The 20,736-nt window shown below is 45.5% G+C and overlaps 1 protein-coding gene across 4 annotated transcripts in view; it reads right to left on the bottom strand.

Moving 5' to 3' along the window:
• Positions 1–20,736, bottom strand: part of RCC1L (RCC1 like) — a 21,105-nt gene extending 369 nt beyond the window's left edge. Inside the window, exons 1-12 of one of the 4 annotated variants that reach the window (XM_054207657.1) lie at positions 20,393–20,736; positions 19,451–19,580; positions 16,842–16,970; positions 15,898–15,964; positions 14,763–14,814; positions 12,318–12,402; positions 11,170–11,351; positions 9,638–9,722; positions 8,393–8,566; positions 7,012–7,097; positions 5,335–5,385; positions 46–398 (exon numbers count right to left, since the gene is read on the bottom strand). In XM_054207657.1, coding sequence (XP_054063632.1) covers positions 372–398; positions 5,335–5,385; positions 7,012–7,097; positions 8,393–8,566; positions 9,638–9,722; positions 11,170–11,351; positions 12,318–12,402; positions 14,763–14,814; positions 15,898–15,964; positions 16,842–16,970; positions 19,451–19,580; positions 20,393–20,674 — 1,350 coding nt within the window. In that variant the 5' untranslated portion in view covers positions 20,675–20,736 and the 3' untranslated portion in view covers positions 46–371. Of the gene's footprint in view, positions 1–45; positions 399–427; positions 1,032–1,380; positions 1,405–5,334; positions 5,386–7,011; positions 7,098–8,392; positions 8,567–9,637; positions 9,723–11,169; positions 11,352–12,317; positions 12,403–14,762; positions 14,815–15,897; positions 15,965–16,841; positions 16,971–19,450; positions 19,581–20,392 lie in introns of those variants that run through there. The other 3 variants (XM_054207656.1, XM_054207659.1, XM_054207658.1) reach the window with 3 other exon arrangements.

Here is a 20,736-nt window from a genome sequence, read left to right as displayed (position 1 = left end):
CTGCAGACGTCCCTGAGGCTCTTGGGTGTCCCAGACCTGTCAGCGCATGGGTTTTACCCCACCACCATCTTCTCCATCCTGCAGCTGTTCTCTGGGAGCCACCAAACCTGCCCCATCCGATTCCCTCAAAATAAGAAGGCAGTGGGATACCGCTGGTCTGTTTGCAAGGCTTAACTTCTACCTGCTCACAGAAGGGTGTAAGACACCTAGAAGCCTGGTGAGCCCCAGCAGGGCCTCCCCTGCGCCCAGCACCCCAGGAGGGACGGGGACAATTGTCATCCCCTCGTGGACTGTCTCAGGGTGGTCGCTGCTGGGTGCTGGCTGAGGCTCGGCAAACAACGCGGCTGCGCAGTGCCATTGCCACATGCTTCTCAGCAAGGAGGAGCTGAAGAACCTGGCTGAAGCGTGCAAGAAAATACAGTGAAATTAGGTGTATCATCACCCCATCATAGTTATATCAATTTATAACGGCTGTTTAAAGGGAAGTAGCTCATCAACATAAACTGTGGTCAAGAAAAGTATCTTCTTTTTTAGCGTAGTGTAACCCATTTTTGACTCGTCTGGTCAAGTGTAAGAGCATCCATGTAAAAATTTAGTGTGGGATTGCTAATCTGGGATGCAGCCTTAATGCAGAGCATTGCCCATGGTTTAAGCCATTAAAAAAAAATAAAAAGCAACACACGCTGCGCGATACAACCTCAGCACTGCCTGCAGCTACCTACAAAAGCAACTGGCGTCTTAGGGTAAATACGCAGGGTTTGGGCTGTTAAACTGGCACCTAGACCGCGAAGACAGTGCACACACTGAGAGGTTTTTAACATCAGATTTTGGGTTGTGGTTTTTTTTAACTTTACGTGCACAGGCTCATGCCCTTGTGCAGGAGGTGCTGGGGGCGACTCCAGCCCCTTGCAAAAACCACTACGAAAATAGATTCAGCTAACTCATGGCGAAGTAACATCATTTCAGGAGTGTTTTGAGTGCCTCAGTTCTCGGAGTTATTAGTTCTCTGAGTCATTTGTTTTTGAAGGTTCCTGTAGAGAAAAGCATTTGCTGTAACACAGCGGGTGCCTAAAATAGTCCGGTTTCTGAGCTTTCGTGTGTTCTGTTCCCAGTGAGCAGTTTGCCGACAGACAAGCCCAGCCTCGCCGTGCGGGGGGCTCAGGGGCGGCTGCAGGGAATTGCGGGCAGCCTCTTGGCACGGGGAATTTGGGCATGGTGCTCTCACCCCTTCTCTCCTGCAGCCCCCCGGCCCCGGCCGCCGATAACGTGTCTCAGCCCTGCTCCGACGTGCTTAGAGCTGTACACGACCACGGCTCCACGCGAGCAGCTCATCCCGAGGCACTTCCAGGCTATTTCAAGCCAAAGCTGACTGCACGGCGGTGTTTGGAGGGTGAATTACTCTTGCTAATCAATGCAAAATCAAGTAGGTTATTTTAGTTCTAATTTGAGCTGCTCCCTGTGTATGTCCCTGGCCTGTATCCCCCCCTCACTGCAGGTATATTTAGGGATGCAGGTATATTTTGGGCTGTATAATTTGCCATGCTTTGAAGGACAGAATGATGCAAAGGTGCCTTCCAGCGCATACCTGTAATGACCTGGGGGCGTTACACCAGGCAGGGCTCCTGCACAGCCACAGGGGTGGCAGCATAAACCTCTCAGGTTGTGGCTGCCTTTGACAGGTCAGAGGTGGTGGGGTAAAGAGTGTATTTATTTTTCTATTTTCTGAGCCTTTTTTCCTTAAATAAAACATTTGTCTCAGTTCTCTCCTAGATATAGAGCAGTAAGGGGAAGGGCACTCCTGCAGGGATGCCATTAGATTCTCTTATCTCCAAAAGCCCCATCACCCATCTCCAAATACATTTGGACCCAGCTCATCCCCTGTCCCCACGTTCCCCAATTCGCAACCTGCTGCTGGAGACAGCCCAGCCCTGGATGGACCTACAGGGAGCAGGAGGTGCTGGTTGTCTGTGTTTTGGGGTGGGTGGTGACTCCCTTCAGCACATGGGGATTAATAAAAAAAATATCTGATGAACTGCTCTCAGCACACGAACAGGAGTAGCACGGCCCCCAGAGGCAAGCTGACAGGCCAAAGGATCTGGGATGGGAAAGTAAACTCTGGTCTTTTTCAGTCAGTGTTTTTCCTGGTGGTCTGTGTGGTCTATGTGGACAAGAGCCACCTCACACGCTGGCCCCTCTACAAAACTGTTGAGCCAAATGCAAATACCCTGGGAGGTGGTGTTGGGCCTGGGGGCCTCAGGCCATATCTAACTTCACAAGTAGTGCAGGATGCTACGAATAATGAAACAACTGCTGCCACAGCCTCGCTAATGGCCCTGGACACACTCTAGTCTGATCTCTTGGATCAAACCATCTCAGCAATGCCCACTTGTACTGGCTGGCAAGGTTTTGGTAGCGGGAGTGCAGGGGTGGCTTCTGGGAGAAGGCAGCAGGAGCTGACCTCATGCCGGGCACAGACGGGGGCACCCAGCTCCAGGAGGGACCTGGCCCTGGCCCGGCTGAGCCCACCAGCGATGGGGGTAGCACCTCTGCGATAACACATGTAAGAAGGGGGAAAAACTGCTGCAAAACAGCAGCTAGGAAAGAGGAGCTAGAACGTGTGAGAAACAATCACGCAGACACCGCGGTCAGTGAACAAGGAGAGGGAGGAGGTAGGAACTCAGGATTAAGGTTGAGCCTGGGAAGAAGGGAGGGGTGAGGGAAAGGTTTTAGATTTTTTCTTATTCCTCATTATCCCGCTCTGTTTCACTGGCAATAAACAAACTTCCCCAAGTTGAGCCTCTTTTGCCCATGATGGTAACTGGTAAGTGATGTCCCCGTCTTCCTCGTGACCCACAAGCTTCTTGTCATGTTTTTCTGCCCCTGTCCTGTTGATGGAGGGGGAGTGACAGAGCAGCTTGGTGGGCACCTGGCCGAGGTCAACCCCGCCCGCACCCCTTTAACCAAAAGAAGGGCCAGTGCTGGTGTTTGCCAGACCACAGACTCTGCCGCTAACCGTGCTCCCATCAAGCAGCGTGTTGGAGAATGCCCACGGCCACTGTAACGAAAGCGCAACACTCCCACTGCATTAAGCCATATAACACTTATATTTAGGGCTAAAGACCTTGCTGGCATCTAATTAACACACAGATTTTGCAATTTATTGCACAGCAAGACTGCAACACAACCAGGTACCACACGGCATTAATTCTCATCCAAAAGGCCCATCCCCGAGCGGCATCAGGAAAGAGCTGTGAACGGGAGCAGCTAAAAGCCTGCAGCACTCCCCAGCACTCCCCGGCCCTGCTGTGCAGCCCTCCTCAAACAGCAACATCCACCAAGGGAATTGTTCGTAACACCTTTCTTACCATAGTTTTTTATATTTGTTTTGAATGCTTTAACAAGCTTCCTCATGTTAAAAGGGCACAGCTACTCCCATGAGGCCAAGAAGACATGTTTGGGCAGCTCAAGTTGCCCAAGTCGCACGTAGAATAAAGTATAAATTAAAGCTAAAGCTTATGGAAACACAGCAGTGGAGGTCTGCCACAATTTAACAGTAGCTTTCTGCTTGTTCTGCCTCAACACACCACCACAATTCCAGTTACACAGTAACACTAATAACAACTGATATACGTATTTCTATTTCTGTACTTCAGTCTATGTCTATTTCTGCCTATCACTTTGTTTCACCTTTCCTATATTTTATGCAAAGATCTTCATCAAGGTAGAGTTTACTCTCTGAATTTTGATAATTACACAACAGATCTGATGTAGAATTTCAGCCAACGGAGCCAAAAGGCGAGCAGGCAGTGTCCCCTGGGCCCGTGGATACATTGCCTGCCTACAACGGGACCAACCCTGCACGTGTGGAAGCGTCTCAGCTCAGAAGAGATTTCCTGTCACATCACTGTGAACTGAAACGCTCGAGTTTAAATGCAGAGTACAAGACAGAGCAGCTCATGTGTGAAGTCAGGCTCAAGAACATTCCCATTACTACTGACAAAGACTTTATAATCACTTTATTAAAAACATATTAGCTTGGATTTTGCCAAAATAATTTACACAGTAGAAATATCCCACACAGGGAGAAATGACAGAACTCTGCCTGATGTCTGGAGTATTTCACAGGAGACCCTTTCCCCACACTCCAGTGTGAGATTTGGTAAATGCCTGCTACAGGTACATACCGCTGCTGCATCCCATCTCTGTCAGCTTTCCGTGTCCTAAATGTGCTCACCACAACCTCTCTGCTAAGAAGGTACCGAGAAACAAGGCTCTGCTTCCCCTGCTAGGTGCTACCAAAAAGCCTGGCTGATCTAGAAGGGCTCTTTGCGACGGAGAGCCACCGTACCCCTGAAGACAGAAAGGGTGCGGGGACTCCCCAGAAGAGTCAAAGGCAGTGGTTTGTGATCAGCACACAAAGATAGAAGTACCTGATGAGCAGCGAGTGCCGCTCACGTCCACTGCCGGAGCAGCGACCCGCAAGTAGCTGAAGGGGAGCTTTGTTTCCAGCCTACCCCCATAAATACACTAGATTGGCTACTGTCACTATCAATCTGTCCTTCCACAGCAAGGGCAGCATAGACATCCTGTGATTTACCTTTCCATGCCGTCTTATTTAACAGTGCTTTCCCCTGCAAACAATTTCTCACTCTTCCAGTTTAATGAATGTGTTTCCTTGGGTGTTCAGCCTTTGGAGTGCGCATGGAAAACCTGCCACAGCCTGGGATAACAGCACAGCGCTGCCTCCAGGCCGCTGGCTGCACATCCAGCTTCCGCACGGAACAGCAGCCTGTGCTGAGTGCAGCTGGTGGTGGACACCGAGGACAGCTGTGCTGGATTCCAACAGCCAGCATGATTTTTCTTCCACATAAAAAAATAGTTATAAAAAAAACCCCAACACTTGCCCTTGAGAAATAGTTTGGCTCAGCCCAACACTAACACCACAGAGCCAGTGAAAGGGAAAGTGTCCATAAATGAGTGTCCTATGCTACAGATTTCATCTCGTGACAGTCCTCCCTGAGGGATATGCTCTTCACCCTTAGGCACAGAGGGCTCTTTGGGAGCTCACCATGAGCTGGCCGGAGCACTCCTTGCATTCCCACTCCCCTCAAGGCACATGCTTCCTTCCTGCAGCCAGGCCGGAGAGTTTCAACAAGGCAGATATCACAACACACCCATGCACTGCTATGGCTGCCTCTGCTCACAGTCACTTCTTGCTTGGCTTCGCTGAATGAGTCTTCCTTTCTAAGAAGCTCGTCACCAAGTCCCACCATCTTCTTAGCACAGTGCTGAGGCCCAGCAATATTACTAGGTAAAAGACTTAACCATGCTTACCATATGATCAACTCCACACGCAACATCCACCACCTCACCGGGTACAGTCACCTGCATCAGACACAAGAGTGGATTATTTCTCAAGCTGGTACTTTGCACCTGGTATTTCCTATTTCTCACCCTCCTGTTTAACATGCCAGCTGGTTTCACAAGGACTTTTAACGATGGAAGTGCCATCTTGAATACTCAGACAAAGCAAGATTCGGCACCAGCCATGCTTGTGCATTGAGCTGTGAAATATTCCCCTTTTCCCTTCACAGAAGCACATAAACCTTTGGAAGGACAGAAAGAGAGGGCTCACTAGCAGACAGCGAGGAGACTGTAGCCTCAGCCCATCTGTTCACCAGCAGAAACAGCATGACTGAACAGAGCATAATGCAGAGAGCAAGCAGAGGATCTGCCCGAGCACCACAAAGATTTGCCTCTTCTCTCATCAGCAAGGACTGGAATGGGGCAAAAGCTCAACCCGGCCTAAAGCAGTTTTGCTTTGATGCTAAGCAGACCCAGCTCACTGACCAGAGTAGTTATAGCTCCTTCACTTAAAGCTGACTTCAATCTCAAGGAAAGCAGAGGCTAAAAATGCAAGTTTTTCCTTAGAGATAAGAGAGAGGAGAGATGGCTAGTTCTAGGGCAGTAGGTCACAGACAAGTATCCTGGTAACTGCCCTTGCTTTGGTCAGTGTCACCATAGTACTGTCAGACAGGAGCTGGCTGGTTGAGGGAACATAACCCTCCATGTTCACACTTGGGGAAACGTGGACGTGCCACACTTGGTGAATTCAGAAACTCCACTCAGCCACAGCAACGTGGCATTTAGGCAAATGCTCTAGAGTTGGTCTTTTTTTGTTCATTTTTAAAAGGAGAAGAAAGCATGCTGAAGAAACACATCCACTGCAAATTCAGACACACGGAAAGGGACTCCAGGGTGGTCCAACTGGTTGCCTCCCCCCTCTCCTACTCGGCCTTCATGGAGACTGGGAACATCTGTTAGGCTAGGCGCTGAACTCCAGAGCCAAGGACTCTTCTACACCCACAGAGTCTGGCTCTCGGAGCCATCTGAGAGAAGGGAGTGGAACTGGAAGCGTTGCGAAACAGCTATGAAAACAGTTTAGTGGCTGAGGATCTCCTACTGTAACTACACACTCAGAGCAGTGACCCACCACCATAGGTGCTTGACTTGGAAGAGGAGCAGGGGAAGGAAGCCCACTGCTATGTGGACCTGCTGCCACTATAATCTAACCACCATGACCAAAACGTTCACCTAATTTAGATGTGAAATGCAAGTCTTTTGGGTCACAGATGACCAGAAGTGGTTTTCTTTGCAGCACATAAAAAAGTGAAGTGCGGGTTAGGAGGGGAGGGAAGAGGCAGTAAGGGGTAGCAGGCAGAAGACTGTGAACAGAAGGGAGGTACGAACTGTTCAGATGTGATGGCACAGCACCAGATATCGCTTTAGGATCCGAAATCAATACTGAAATAGCAGACCAAAAAAACTTTACTGAATACCTCTACCCCTAAGCAGGCTATGCAAGGACCTCTGGAAAACGAAGCAGTTCTACAGTCTTCTTAGGCTTCCAGTTTACTCAACAAAACTACACAGCAAATGACATTTCTTACTCTCAGGATAACAAAGACTACCTAAAGAATACACTCTTGGCCTTAACAGTACCATCCTTACCCTCCATGGGAAATACTGGTCTTCGATTCTTCCAGTTCCCAGGCACCCTCTTAGATTCTTGCCCCATACAAACAGTTCTCCTCTGTCTATACATGAAAAAAAAAGAATAAAGAGAATAAAATAGGACAGAGTCATTAAAAAGGAAGAATTCTACCTGCGATGCTGGCAAGTGCGGCTACAGTGATTCTGGGAGTATAAAGGGTTATAGTCACAGTATGAAAGCCACTGAGTTTAGTTCCAAGTACAATAAATGTACTTGTGCTTGGGGAAAATGATGCCTAATGAGCAGGACAAGCAGCAAGTTTTGGACACAAGTCTCAGCTTCCCGCTCTTACAGCTCTTGCTTTGCAATTTTATTTGAAGAAAGAGTGCAGCAGAAGAGATTCCAGGGAATCATTTGTGGTGAAGTGAATAATTTGTGCTGGAAGTTAGACAATTACAGGTGACCCACATCAGCTATCAGCAGAGCAAATCAAGTAAGCAAGGCAGTGAAATCTGTCCCAAGCCATCACCTAGGGACTGGCTATTCAGCTGCCTGAATAAGTGACCTTCTAATGACAACTGGGGAAAAGAAAAAACCTGCGTTCAACAGAGTTGAAGACTTCTAAGCTCCTCAGCAAAACATGTTGATCTCAGAAGCGTTCAGATTTACCCCACAGTAGAGAAAACCAAAACACAATCTGTAACATAAGTACAATTTAATCGGAATGCAGTTTCTAATGCTTCCTGACTATCAGTGGGAGACCAGTTACAAGCACCCTGTGACCACACTGATAGTGTCATGCATACCAGCCACTTCCCCAAGAAGGATCAAGCACCTGGCACTTTTCATTAGTAAACTATTACTTTCACCACCAAGTACATAGGTTCTCTGTGCTGCTGCCCTCTGCTGCCCATTTTTAAATGGCTGTCAAATTCAAAACTTCCTTTAAAGGCTGGTAAAAAGTACAGTGTACATACCAGAATATTATACCCTTTGCATGTTAAACATGTAGGCCTTTACACCTCAGACTGCTAACTCAATTGGTCAGAAGAGTCAATTTAGACTTAGCATTAGTTTGTTCATTTTTCACATAAATTCCTGTTGCTTCTAAAGTGCAACTGACTGACTTTGTACAAGGAAATGAAAAAAACCTTCCCAGGCTTTCCATTTGAGAGAAATTTGTTTATTTGCTTTAGCAGAATAACACTTTTTAAATTAAAGCATAAGTTAGTGCAGTACCTACGTTAGAAATCAAGCTGACACCTGTAAATGTGCTGCCCACTTGTCCTGTTGCATTCCAGTGTGCTTTAAGTTTAAAGAAAGATGGGCGCTATTTTTTTTTCTTTGAACTGCCAACAGCAATGTGACTTCTCCATGACAGTAGGACTAGAAACTTACTTGTAAGTGCCGCAAACTGGCTGAGTCCACAGCGAACGTGAGCAACACGGATGTCCGGATTGATGTCTGACCAGCCAAAAAGGCTGGGTGGGATCATCTCTGGCACTGCTGTCTCTATTAGGTTTGGTCCTTTCCCAAGAATTCCATATCCCCAGACAAAAACATTTCCTTCTTCTGTATTACAATAAGAACACATTCTGTAAGAAAGTCTGTGCTTGTGAAATTCTTGCCATGACCAAGAGTTAATCAGATCCAAAGGGATATTTTCCTTTCTCCCCGAGCGGTCTAGCACCTTTTCATTATTTAAAATTTGCAAACAATGCATTCCCATCCAAATGCTCCTTTTTTTTTTTCTTTTCCTAAGCTGTGCAAGCAGATCAAGCTTCATAGGGAAATAATGCCAACACAGTGTGGGCTGGATAAAATACTTCAGCTTACTGACTGATGGGACAGAGGTTGAGTGTTTTTATTATCACTGCTTTTTCCTTTGAAGCATGGCCAAACCAGCAGTAAGCCAGTTGCTCTGCCTGGCATTCTGCCTTAAACAGGGTGCCTGGGAAAGGCATCAGTTGGACAGCATAAGACAGAGTAAGTTGCTATGTCTGCTACCTCTGCTTCCTTCACACTAGAAGCTCAAATGTCTTGTCATCACAACAACTGCATCATATACATATATGAGTGTCTTCCTTGAGATTATCCTTCATAAAAGTAGTACAATCCTCTCCCTCATTCCTTTACTCAATGACTTTCTTCCAAGCTGTGCTCCCCCTGGCCACAGGCAATCCAAAGCAGCATTCACTAAGAAGCCTGCTGCAGAGTTTCACTGTTCTCAGAACTCTCTGCTTTCCAGCCTAGTTTAATCAAGATTTATTTACATGTCAGATTTATATTCAGTCTGAAGGGCTCTTTCTCTCAAGTGTTGCCTTACTTCCTCCCTATATCCATCTCCATTATAGGCCACACATACCCGTGTGATCAGCAAACAAGATCAGAACTGCACGCAGCAACCATGCTCTTGTTCTTGTTTGCATAAGCACTCGCAACAGCATGTACTGGAAGCAATAGTAGCTAGTGGAAATAACTCCCCCAGTACATTCTTAAATCACAGGTTTCTCAGTCTCCCAGCTTTCTTTGTAACAGAAAGTACTTCCTTGTTTCCAGTAAACAACATGCTTGCTCCACAAGGTTAAATCCATCTACTGCATGGCATTGCACTAAAGAGGACGATTGTAAAAGTGAACTCACCCGTCAGCACAACATTGCCAGTCCCTCCACACGCGGCCTCCTTTATCTTCCCAATCTTGAATGGCAAATGCCTGGGAACATTCACCTGCATGAGGTTGCAAGAGAGTTGTTAGAGATAAGGTAAACTGCAAACCAGACATGCATTTTTAACTTGTTCTCTCATTCTGGTTAGAGCTTACATACACTGAATTCCTGATTCAGACAACCTTTATTGCCTGAATAACAGAATGAATACACCTCCCAAGATTAAAAAAACTACAGGAAATTCATTAAGGCTGAGAGTGCAGACAAAGTGGAAAAAGTTACCCATTGAAAAGCTTGGCAACAAAGCTGGGAATGCTTAACATCTGCTTATATCCCTGGCTCTCTAAGTCAGACACAATGGGAAAGTCAATAGGTGAGCACATTTGCAAGTTTTCACAATGGAGAAGCTCACTAAAATTTAGTCTGCGGTGGCATTTTTTAACATAGCAGGGAAAAATCACTCGAAGAAAATCACTCTTATTTGGTACAGTTCAAAACAACAAAAACCTACATGGCTTGACACGTGTAAACAGTGACCCTGGATTTCACAGACAATATCCTACTCTGCTATTCCACAATTTGGACTTCATCTATACTGTACCTAAAACTCCTGTTTTGTCAAACATGACATTCATCCATTTCAGGCCCTCTGAATTCCATCCAGCCAGGAAACTACAACACTACTTCACCTGGTCATTGTCTTTAGGCCTTATGGGTCTCAGTAATTAGCCCTACATGAAGGATACATCAGGAGGGAAAAAAAGGTACATATTTTACTGAAGCCATACTAATGCAATTGTCTGCTCTTAGCCTTCTGCCAAGAATAGCTTGAATATTAATTAATTCCCTGACTCAATTTCCTGAACTAACTGTAAGAGGAGACCATCTGCCTAATTACCTCAGTACTACAATGCTCAGTGTCAAGTCAGCACTATATTTTTGCCCCACGTAAGTTTGCTCCAAAAAAAATTTTATCTGTGAGACACTGGGATTTGTTTAGGACTCAGCTATAAACCTACTAAGGTTGTTCGTGAAAAAAATCACCAACGCACGGGTTGACTGGAAGGGACTTCCAAGGGTCATCTGGAACTGCACCATGCTCAAAGCAGGACCACTCAAAATTCTAGATTAGCCAGCCAAAAGACTAATTACTGTCCTGAAACCAGCACAAGCACTCAAGCTGGATCTCAATTTGGTGCAAAGCCCATAGGATGGGGAAAGGAGAACATGGGGTGTGCTGTTCCTTTATAACAGACTAACAACTCGGGTGAGGTGACACAAGCCTCTGCCTATCAATAGCTGGGCAATACACTGCCCTACAGCTATACAAACATTTCTGACAGATTGGTTTTGTAAGCATAGGTAAAATCAGCCTGCTAGCGGTGTTAGTTTATATTGATTTATACTGCTGTCAAAAGAACCCAGAGCATGGAGAACTGTGTAATTTTTAACAATATGCGCAGCAGCTGAACTGAAACATGTAAAAACACACCCCCAGGCCAACTGACCTGTGTGGTTTCTGTGACAGATGCCAACTGCAAGTATTCTGAATTTCCCCAACCAAAGACGTCTCCCTCATCTGAAACAGCCAGACAACAGTCCCCATAGGAAGAGACCTGGATAATGTTTACTCCAGCAATGTCACCGCGTAGCTTAGTAGGAACACTGGTGATGTCGTAGTGTCCAAGACCTGAAAGGAAAAAGAGAGAGATGATGAAGAATTTTTCTCCCTCCAAAATAAAATAAATCTTTCTGTCCACATCTCTTAACTACCCGCTTCAATGGACAAGCAACCACAAACACTGGTTCTACTAGCCCAAGCTACCTCTCTAGAGTACAAAACTACTTTATACAATGACAACTGGAAAGCAGTCTAGGCCCTCATCTCTCTTGCCTGCATGGACCAAAGTGTTCAAGAGAGCAGTAAACAAGCTAGTCAGATAACCCAACAGAGGTGAAGTTTCACAAACCAGCTGCATCCTGTCTTCTGCAAGGAGAGCCAGGAATGACAGCACACTGCCATCAGTTTAGGCAACAGCATGTGAAGCGGCAAAAAAGGCTAGGAAGCAAACACATTACATGACAAAGAGCTGTCTGGACAAGAGGCCAGAATGTAGATGACAAACAAGACAGGCTACAGTACGTCCACACAAGAGAACCATGGGCAGAACTCAGCTTCAGGAGCAGCAGGACTGAACAGTAGGAAGGACTGGAAGTCCTCTGACAGCAGGAGCCACCAGGACAAGGGCCTGGCCAAAGGTCCCATGCTAAGACAGCAGCAGCTGCCAAAGGTTGTCAGTTCAAAAAAAGCAAGCAAGCAGCAAAACAGACCCTGAAATGAGAATCGGGAAGGCAAAGCCTGCACAGAACAGGGGAGCTAACCTTCCCATGCTACTTCCACAGCCTCTCACAAGCTTCAAACAGTAGACATATTCTGCTTGGATTGACGGCGTGGCATCCTAAAGCTCCTCTAAAAATGAACTGGTTTGTCTCAGTTTGGTTACCCAAGAGTATTAAGAACATCCGCACACAGCTGGAAACATACCAGATGCCTTCTGCCTACACATACACAACAAATATACACCACAAGCTCTCAATCAGGAGAGCTTGCTACACTCATCAACTGACTGAAATGCAAGCTGAGCTGAGCTCCTACCTGTTTGTCCATCAGCTCCCCATCCGCATGCATAGACCGCACCTTTCTCCGTTCTAAAGAGGCTGTGGTCCTGCCCGCACACAACCTGCACACAAACAAAAAGCCAGAGCTGGTCAGGAAAGGTCACATGTTCAGAACCGATTTAATGAAGCGTTACTGGCAGACAAATTGAGCAATCAACCTCTACAATGCCCATCAGCTCAGATTTTGACCTTTCTCTCCAGATCAAACAGCTGTACAGACAGGGAAGGGTAAGAACAGCATGATACAGCACAGAAAACTGCAGAATTTTCTTTGTGGAAAGTGATGCTCCAGTTGATTTTTTCTGAGATCTAAACCAAAGCCTAGTTAATAGAAAGCTCAATTCAGCAGAGCAAGACAATAAAACAGCAAAGAGTAAATAAGAGACCTCCCTTCCCAGAGTGCTACCACATGGCTCTCAACGCCAGCTACAAACTGCTATTGATTCCTTGCCATGTAAGCGCTCTAGGAACACATCTGTTCTCAAATTGACATTTATGTTGAACTAGCAATCATGACTGCCACAGGCTTGGCATGAATTAAAGCCAAGATCTTCAAAAGCAGACACTAAAAATTAGCCAAAGATTAAAGGGATTTAAATACACAAGTTAAAGAGATTGACTACCAAGAATATTAAGCACGTAACTGCTGTCATCAAAGTACAAACAGGTACCAATTATTCTACTCCCTTGAAAAAAATAAAATAATCAAAAATCCAAACAGAAGTTTACAAGCCTAATTCAAACATTATTAGGATGTACCCCAGCACACTCTCATCACACAGACCTTTGCTTCCTATGATGCTGCGTGGGACAGGAGCAACGTTTGCCCACAGAGCACTGCTACAGTGGCACAAACATCCTAGCAAACTGCTCCTGTGCCTGGAAACACTGCAGCCATGTGCAGACTCAGCAGCATTTATACTGCTCTGCAGTCCCTCCTTGCTCTCCTAGAAACCTGCCCTAGGGAAATGCTGGCTAGTCTAAGTGGACAGTCTCACAGCTCACTTCTGAAATGGGGAAGATAAAATTCAAAATAACACAGTTCCCAAGTGATATAAAGTGACAAAAGTGAACAAGAGCAAGAAATCAGAACAGGAAGAGATGAGGTGTCAGAACGACCTCCCTGCCGTGCAGGCGTTCCCTAGAAGTCGAGCAAGCAAATGCTGCATTGGCATTCCCTTAAAGTTCTTCAGTAAGTTCAGACTCTTCATTGCCAGTTGCAACTGCTCTGTGAAGTAACAGAGAAAAATGCCACCTTGTGCTTTTTATAAGCAGCCATATAGCAGATTGCCTCGTCATTTCAAAGACCTTTAACTGAACGATTTTCATACTGGCTTTGGTTTCTTGTTTGGGTTTTTTTTTTTTCCCCCTCACTACAGAATCACAGACTTGTTGAGTTTTGAGGGAACCTCTGAAAGTCATCTGCTACAAGCCCCCCTGCTCATGGAGGGCCACCTACAGACAGCTGTCCAGGATCATGTCCAGATGGCTTTTGAATACATCCAAGGAGAGTGACTCCACAGCCTCTCTGGGCAACCTGTGTCAGTGCTCAGTCACAGTAAAAAAGTGTTTCCTGAGGTTCACAGGGAACCTCCTGTGTTCCAGTTTGTGCCCACTGCCTCTTGTGCTGACACTGGGCAGCAATGAAAAGAGCCCTGCTCTGTCCTCTTTGCACCCTCCCTTCAGGTATTTATACACATTGCCAAGACACACCCCTCAGTCTTCTCCAGGCTAAACAGTCTCAGCTCTCTCCGCATTTCCTCACAGGAAAGACGCTCCAGTCCCTTCATCACATTAGTGGCCCTTCATTGGACTCTCTCCGGTATGTCCATGCCTCTCTTGTACTGGGGAGCCCCGAAATGGACACAGCATTCCAAGTGTGACCTCACCGGTGCTGAGTAGGTGAAGGTGAGGTGACCTCCTTTGACCTGCTGGCAACATTCCTTCTAATGCAGCCCAGCACACCATTTGCCTTCTCTACAACAAGGGCATGCTGCTGGCTCACGGTCAACCTAGCGTCCACTAGGACCCCCGGAGCTGCTTCCCAGCCAGTCAGCCCCCAGCATATAGCGGTGTCTGGGGCTGTTCCTCCCCAGGTGCAGGACTTCACCCTTCCCCTTGCTGAACTTCATGAGGTTCCTGTCAGTCCATTTCTCCAGCCTCTGGATGGCAGCACCACCCTCTGGTGTATCAGCCACTCCTCTGGTTTATGTCATCTGTAAACTTGTTGGGGGTACACTCTACCCCATCATCCAGATCATTAGCGAAGATGTTAAACAGGATCAGACCCAGTACTGACGCCTGTGATACACCACTAGCTACTGGCATTCAACTAGTCTTTGTGCCAATGATTTCCACCCTCTGAGCTCAGCTGTTCAGTTTTCAATCCACCTTCAGAATTCAGTTCAGATGATCCTCTTACCTGGACAACTCTGCTGTCAAACTCCTTCAGCTGATGAATTAGATGGCTTTCACTGGACACCACCAAACAACCACCGAGAAGAGAAAAGGCAACAGAGAGGATTTCAGAGGATTGCAACCAAAAAACATGAAGGCAGACCTGCCTTTACTGGAAGCCACTTTGCTATTACAAGGAGAGAGATTCTTTCACAGGTTCTCTTATATATTCAAGGAGCATAGTTCCACTGAAAAATTACTGCACAGAGAAGGAAAGTAATTGTGCATTCTCTTATTTAAGAAGTTAAGAACTGTCACTTTTTAAATATAACCTCTCATGGGAACTGGGGGTAGAAGCAGTCCTCAAACACGTTCCCTAGTCTAGAATGAGCACAGACACCAGATAATACTGCAGCACCTATATAAACGCTACACTTAGAGATTAACCAGATATCCCAGAGCACAAGCAGTGTAATGTTAACGTCCATGTCATGCTTTCACAGAAACAGGAATTCTGAAAGATCCAATGACTAACTTCCAGTATCAAGGCAAAAAAAGGCTTGCTAAATTACAGCTATTTTCTTAAACTCTACAAGATCTCTTCTAGGCCCTGCCAGGGTATCAGTAACTTTCAACATATTCCCACTATCCACTTACATCACTACTATCTTACAGAGCATTTTGAGAATATGCTTTGGTGTGGCACACAAAAGGAAAAGCATTACAGATTCAAAGGCAGTTACAGCAAAGAGATTCGACAAAAGGATGCCTCTTTCATCATTAAATGGCATTTCTAACACCCTCAGAAACAGCACTTGCACTCCAAGAGGCTAAAGGGAGAAACAATGACTACTAACACCAATTACCTAAAGCAATTTATGAAGGCTGGGTATTCTCACCCTGCCCTGTGAAAACCATCACATGCTGACATCTTTCTGTCTCTTGTGAATGTGGTCAGAAGAGTGCTCACGCCCAGCCTGGGTTTAAAGCCAGGCCATTTATATGACGTCCGTAGCATAGGAGTCTATTCTCAGGCTCCTTAATCTTAAATGGCATCCTTATACTACCAGATTTTTCCCATCTCCAGGCTTTTCTATAGGGTTATTTTCATGCAATTAGGTTTTTAACATTAAGGAAGTTCAAGGTCTCTGGATTCTCACCTGTAAGTTTCATCTTCAACAACCTTCCGGCCACATTGCCCGTAAGAATTATTCCCCATGGTGAAAACTGAAAAACAATGATAGAATGCACCAGTTTTATTACTGTCCAGTCCCCTGAAGACCTCTTTTCAGGTACACAAAATATTTTCACGTGGTCCCCAGTATGAAAGGTTGAGCACAGTACTGTAAAAATTGGCATAAGCTTTCTTCAAACCAAGTCCACTTAAATTCAAGTGACTGAATCCATTTTAGTCAACAATATCCCAGCAATATTGTTGGAGGCACAGCAGCGGTACCTGGAGCCCATTGGCTGTTTTTCAGTAATTGCCTAGTTCATCCTGCTGTTGCCAAGGAGACTCAGAAATAGATCAGCGTTCCCAGAGGAGCATTAAATCAACGAACCAACCAGCTCACCCACTGATAAGCAGCACTGGATTGCTCAGCACAGCACTGAAGCCACTGCACCAGAGAATTCCCAGAGACATGGAGAGCCAATTCACAAACAGGATCTTCTGTGTAAAGGCCTGTTAATTGATTGCTTTTATAAATGTAGCACTCTGGGGCTTCAAGGAGAAAGTAACACAGGAGTATTGGCATAGCCATCCAAAACTGAATTCAAAAACACGTCTGTCTGAACAAGACAAACAGGCTACACTTACACGAGGCCTGAGGCTAGATAAACAAACCATATTTTGCAACACTTGTAGTGAAAAAGCTTCCAACACATTTACAGCTTGAGCCAAGCAGAGCTCAACGCAGTTATCAGCTCAGGGCTCTCTCTCCCGGGAGCAATCCCACAAAGGCCAACAGCTACCTGCATCCCATTTACAGCACAGACAGCCCATACGGGGTCTAGCTGTAAAGGACAGAAGACAATCTTTTTCGGAGCTTTTAATAAAAGCATAGTCAGGTGTCCGTTGTCACCAGCACAAGTGATACAATACCTCCTTCACTGTCTGTCAAGATCAGAGAATGGGCTCTCCCACAGGAAACCTGCAAGACTCGAGTATGCTGCGGCTTCTCCAGTGGTAATGGAATTGGAGATGGTTCCAAGACATATTCATAGCCCTTAGCTTAAGGAAGAGAAAGAAATTTAGAAAGTCAGTAGCTTCCACAAAGCAAATTCATCATATATTTGCCGATCCTGTTGTACACACACACTCACTTCTATTTTGGTGAAAAAGCAGATATATTTTAGAAAGACAAGATACTAACCAAAGTAAAAGGCTGACTGGGATTCACTAGGGTCAGGGGGGAAGAAGCTAAAAAGCCATAGGGATGGTTGAAGCCAATAATTACTGCCTAATCAAAAATCTATCATACCCGGGAGCTGAATGTTATTACAGCTTCAGGCGGCCAAAATTGAGAAACTGAGGCTTTCAGCCGTATGTTCCATCACTTTGGTGAATAAGGCTGGATTACTAGAGAGCTTAACACCAAGCACAAACTAAGTATTCAGTGCAGCGGGGGATATTGCAAACAAGGTACAACAGCAGCAGTCACAAAAAGACAGCACGAAAGGTGAACAAAAAAAATCTTAGGGATTCGCATTTAAAGAAGAGCAGATTAAAGGCCCTTTCAGAAAAAACGAATGCAAGAAACATTAGCTAGCGTGGCTCCATAGGGGATAAGAGATCTAACGTTTACCTAAGAAAATGACAGGCTGTACTAGAAAAAGAAGATTTAGTAATTCAAAGAATATGTAATCAGTTACAGTCAACTGGGATAAAAAAAAAAGGGGGGAAAAAAAAAAAAGAACAGCAAAACATAAATCAGTACTAAGGAAAAGGTTAAGGGGAGATAAAAAGCTTTGATATCAAAGAAAGCCACTAACAAGTGAAATCAAATCCCAGAGGACACAAAGCAGCACTCTGCTCGCATGTAGCAGTGCTTTAACTACTTCTCACTGCCTTCAATCAAAAAACCCCAGAAAATCTGGGCATACCCTTTTACAGTAAGGCACTACTTGATGCGAGGACATGCATCACCGGCTGCTTGCAAATGGTGGGAGCCTGCCACGCAATATAGCAGGAACCGAAAGGCAGCAAAGTTTGTATCTGTCTAAAGAGACATGGAAATCACAAAGCAAAAAACCTTTTCCTCTCTCTGTTCCTTCCAGCAGAATGACACAAGCTACCGGGATCTGTGTCAATCATCACTGATATCTGAGGGATTTTGGAGAAAAGAGGCAACAAGCTGGCTAAGAGGAGGGTGACAGTAAAATATTAGTAGCTTGGCTTAGAAACAACTGAAGTTAGAGCATGAAATACAACCATCTAAAAGACAGAAGTTGCAAATTCCCCTGGAAATGAAGCATCTACAGGGACACAGTGTTAGAACTAGCAGGTACCGAAGTTAGCGCGTAAACTGAGTAATGAGCAGCACATCCAACAGGAAACTTGTCTGTGGGAAGTTAAATACGGAGCAGTAGCAATCCCACTGATCTGCACTGCATTTTCAACAGATCCTACCAAACACTGAACCCTCCCTTACTTAGAAGGGCTTGAAGTGCAAAACTATTTAACCTATTTCTGGATTCTCTTGCAAAAATAATCTGCAGGTCAGATGAAAAACAAGAAAATGACAAGACACGAGACATCAGCACTTACAGAACTAAGAGTAAAAGCTGAAACATTTAAAAACTTCTATTGATGCTTCATTTTGAAGCTGTTGTTTAAGCACACACACTTGCTGTGCGCACACAGTATGGAAAACCTATACAGTATGCTAGCAGCACCACTGTCAACTTCAGCATTCTGTACAGTAGCTGCAATTTTCTTTTGCTTCTCCACAAAGTTCAATCTTTTGCCCTTATCAGATGCAGCATACCTTAATGGATTTGCTCTTAAACACTATAAAGAGAAAAAAATGCTTTTAAAGTGGTTTTCCCCAATTATTTATGGAAGAATGTTTTCAGAGACAGACGTTCCATAAGGAAAGAAAGTTTGTGGGTTATGTATGTGTTCAGTGGAAAGCGGCAATGTTCTGCACAGAAATCATCACCTTAAACACTTCTGAGAGCCTGGTATACCAGACAGAATAACGGAATGACCAAATAATATGTTTTTCCTTCAAAATGCAATTTGCTATTAAAATAAAAAACTCCCCTACAGTTTCACACTGTATTAAAAGATCTCTGTGGAAAAGAAAGTTAGTTTACAGACACAAAGGCAACAGAAGTGAGCAAACCATCTTGCCAAAGTTGTTTTATTAAGTAGTCCACTACACTATCTTTCAAACTATAGAGATTCAAAGCAACACCTTAACCAAAACAAACACACTTCTGCAGTATTAATAGTTAGATTTTAGTTACATTCAGCCAAGAACATAAGCGCAGTGCATAGAACAGATGCATACCTTGACCAATTACAAAGCACACAAAACCACAGCTAAGCTCCAAAAAAACAACTTTTTAAAAACAAAAAAGTGCAGCCCCGCACTCTGCATCAAAGCTTCCTGGACTTTTTTCATGCCTTCTAACCCAAAGTTTCCCACATTACATGTATCCTGCAGTGTGCCCCTGTGTAAGCCCTTACACCACCTCAATCCTTACTTCGATCTCTTCTGCTTCTCTGGAATCCAAGCTGGGAATCCTTGTTCAGCCCCATGCCCCACACCTTGGTGATGTCTGTGGTAGTAGAGGACAGCAGTGTGAATCCATAACCGCAGGCGGCAGAGGATATCTTTGGAAGACAAACAAAAATCACACCACTCAGTTATAAAACGTGGCTTAGAAAAAACAAGTTTCACCCCATGCTATTTGTTCATCAGCATTTCTCTTTCATCAAGCTACATCCAAACACGGCACAAATTCATTCTGCATATGGTCTTTGCAAAAACAATCAGAAACACTCTTCAGTGATAAGCACAACAGTGTAGAGTTTTGCTTTCGTGTGCATACATCTTTATTTTTGCATTATTTTGGACCCATTCAAACACAACAGAAAGATTTATTTGCTGACCTGTATCAGCAGTAGATTATTAAGGGAATAACATTCCCCCATTTTAGTCACTTTTTGCCCCCCAAAAGCCCAATATAACAGCTCTGACCTCCGTGGAATTGGACAGCACAACATTATGTTTGAAACATGCAGACAAGAGAATAACATGGTTTTCAACAAGAGCTTCCAATTTAATCAGGATGAAAGCAGCCGCGAAAGCCACTGAACATAAAGTCCTATTTCTCTAATAAATGTTTTTCACATTCTTACTCTCTTATGCCTCTGACAAGAGAATATAGATATGTATGTGTATATATATACACACACATATTCCAAATTGCCTGCTACTGTAGTTATACCAAAAATTATCCCGATGAATACTGCCATACCAATACAAAAAACTAATCACGGCAAAGTCTTTAAATCAGATTACTTAACGCTTTTCAAAGCCGAGCGAAGAAGCCTGCCCAGCTTAACCGGCACGGGCAGGGGAAGAGCACCGCCCTGTGAGAAGCAAGGCTACCCTTGGCCTGTCGGATAAAACAGCCGCCCACCTTCTCCTCCGTTTCCAGCCGGTAGGGCGTGGGTTGGATCCGCCGCGGCTTCTTCCAGCCCACGTCCGGCTTCACGAAGCTGGGGACGCCCAGGGCGCCCGAGTAGCAGAAGCCCCAGACGAAGACGCGGTCCTTCCTCTTGGCCGCCTTCCCCACGTACTGGAAGACCGGGGCGGCCTCCTCGGCCTCCCGCAGCTGGCGGGTGCTCCGCGGACCCGCCGCCTCGGCCAGGCCCCTGCGGAAGCCCAGGGCCACCGCCCGCCGCACTCCGCTCAGCGCCATCGCCGCCGCCCCGCGCCCCTCAGGCCGCCGCCATCTTGCCGACCTCTCACCTGCGACCCCGC

This window comes from Rissa tridactyla, chromosome 7 (genome assembly GCF_028500815.1).
Source record: "Rissa tridactyla isolate bRisTri1 chromosome 7, bRisTri1.patW.cur.20221130, whole genome shotgun sequence".
Classification (NCBI taxonomy): domain Eukaryota; kingdom Metazoa; phylum Chordata; class Aves; order Charadriiformes; family Laridae; genus Rissa; species Rissa tridactyla.
This window is presented reverse-complemented; position numbering and strand designations above follow the sequence as displayed.